Source organism: Tupaia chinensis, unplaced genomic scaffold (genome assembly GCF_000334495.1).
Source record: "Tupaia chinensis unplaced genomic scaffold, TupChi_1.0 Scaffold000159_1, whole genome shotgun sequence".
Lineage (NCBI taxonomy): Eukaryota > Metazoa > Chordata > Mammalia > Scandentia > Tupaiidae > Tupaia > Tupaia belangeri.
The window spans coordinates 8,652,383-8,654,126 of record NW_006159630.1 but is presented as its reverse complement, the minus strand read 5'-3'; the positions used below and the strand labels follow the sequence as shown (position 1 = coordinate 8,654,126).

The 1,744-nt window shown below is 63.4% G+C and overlaps 1 protein-coding gene across 1 annotated transcript in view; it reads right to left on the bottom strand.

The window, feature by feature from the left end:
- SDK2 (sidekick cell adhesion molecule 2) overlaps positions 1-1,744 on the bottom strand; it is a 131,090-nt gene that overhangs the window by 25,109 nt on the left and 104,237 nt on the right. Inside the window, 1 exon segment of the mRNA XM_027770819.1 lies at positions 353-478. Within this exon segment, the coding sequence (XP_027626620.1) occupies positions 353-478 (126 nt within the window).

The following is a 1,744-nucleotide window of genomic DNA, read 5'->3' as shown; positions in this document are numbered from 1 at the left end:
GGCCTCCCCCCCTACACGGCAGCCATGGGTCAGGGAGACGGTGGAGGATGTGGTGTCACCCAGCATGGGCCAAGCTCTTTGCTCCTCTGGCTTCTAGAATGACCCTCCACCCAAGTTGGTTCTCACCTGGCATTAAGAGGCGCTTTCTGGGGTGTCCCGTAAGCAAGAGTCCAGCTCGCTCTGCCACCCCTAACAGGGCCACCTCCAGCTTTATACCCAGCCTTTCCCCGCGTGGCACGAGCACCTTCTCAGATGGAGGACAGGGTGCCCCACATGGAAACAGGAGGGAGGGAGGAAGTAGGCTGGGTCTTGACCCAGAGGAGAAGGGCCCCAGCCTGGGATGGGGACGCACCTGAAGGCCTGGCCTCGATGACATAACGGGTGATGGGCCCTTTGCCGGGGTCTCCGCTGGACCAGTGGATGGCGATGGCCGAGCTGTACCGCACGATGATGGGCACGCCTGGCGGTCCGGGGGCACCTGCAGATACGGTACCCCATGGGAACCCAGAATGGTCGCCCGACCCCCACCAGCCCCAGATCAAGGGGCCCTGGGAAACCCCGCAAGTGCAAGCACTGAGGAGTGTGCCCCGAACCAGCCTGCTGTCTCTTCTGGTCACTCGCACCCTGCCTACCCCAAGCCCCAGGGCAGGAGAGGGAATGTATTTGGGATGATGCTGGAAAAGCCCCATAGAGTCAGGGGGCCTGGCCTTCTAGTTCCAGCCCAGAGCTTATGAGATGGTGGCTGACCAGTGCACACACCTCCGGAGCCTTGGTTTCCTAGGGCCCTGAGAGGGCCTCTCAGGAGGTAAGTCCTGAATGCGTTCCTTGCGGGGGCAGTAGGTGGAATGAGGGCAGTGATGGCAGGAAGGGCTCGTGGAAGGGAGGGGGATGGCCTGAGGGGGGCCAAAGGGCCCCAATATCTCCCTTGGCCGGCAATAGCGATGCCTCCCCTACCTCGTGCCTGAACCCCCTACCCCAACTGCATTTGCTTTACGTTATAGGGAGGGGAGGCTTAGGGCCCAGGGAACCTTGGGCCTCTGCCATGGAGAGAGTGAGGGAGGACAGGGCTCCCCCGGGGTTCTGCAGGTAAGAAGTCGTGTCAGCCTGGAGCCGGCCGTGGGACCAGAACAGCAGAGGAGGTGCTTTCCACAGCTAGGGAATGAGCCAGCAGTCTGTCCACAGGGGTCCCGAGCCTGTTCTCCCTGGGGGTGCTCTGCCCGTCCTCTGGGCTCTCCTGCCCCCAAAGTGCTGTCCCAGGGTGCTGTCACCCCCATGCCCATTCCCACGGGGCATGGAGCTCTGTGTCCTTATAGCCTGGCAGGGCATCCATGAGCTTATGGGCCAGGGAACAGGCCAGCACATGAGAGGGGGACGTCTGCTGGGAGGGGTACCGGGAGGCCATGTCGCACCAACTCCCTCGGGGGCCCAGGAGAGCTGGCAGGCAGACATAGGAGGCCAGAGACCGGTGTGCACAGCTGGGCAGCCCCATGGCCTGGCAGAGCCTGGTTTCCTCCCCCCCTCCTTCTGAGCGTCCTGCCTGCAGCCCCGGGGAAAGGCTGCTGAGGTCAGAGGGAGAGGTGGAGGGGCTGGGGGACCTCAGGACCCAGCTCTCATTCTGCACGGGTGGGACGGACGACGCTCAGCCCAAGCTAGGGAGCTGCTTCTCCTGGACTGGAAGCTCCCCGAGAGTCTAGCCTGGTCTGTCTGCGTGTTCTCCCCCCGCTTAACCCTCCTCACCCCTACC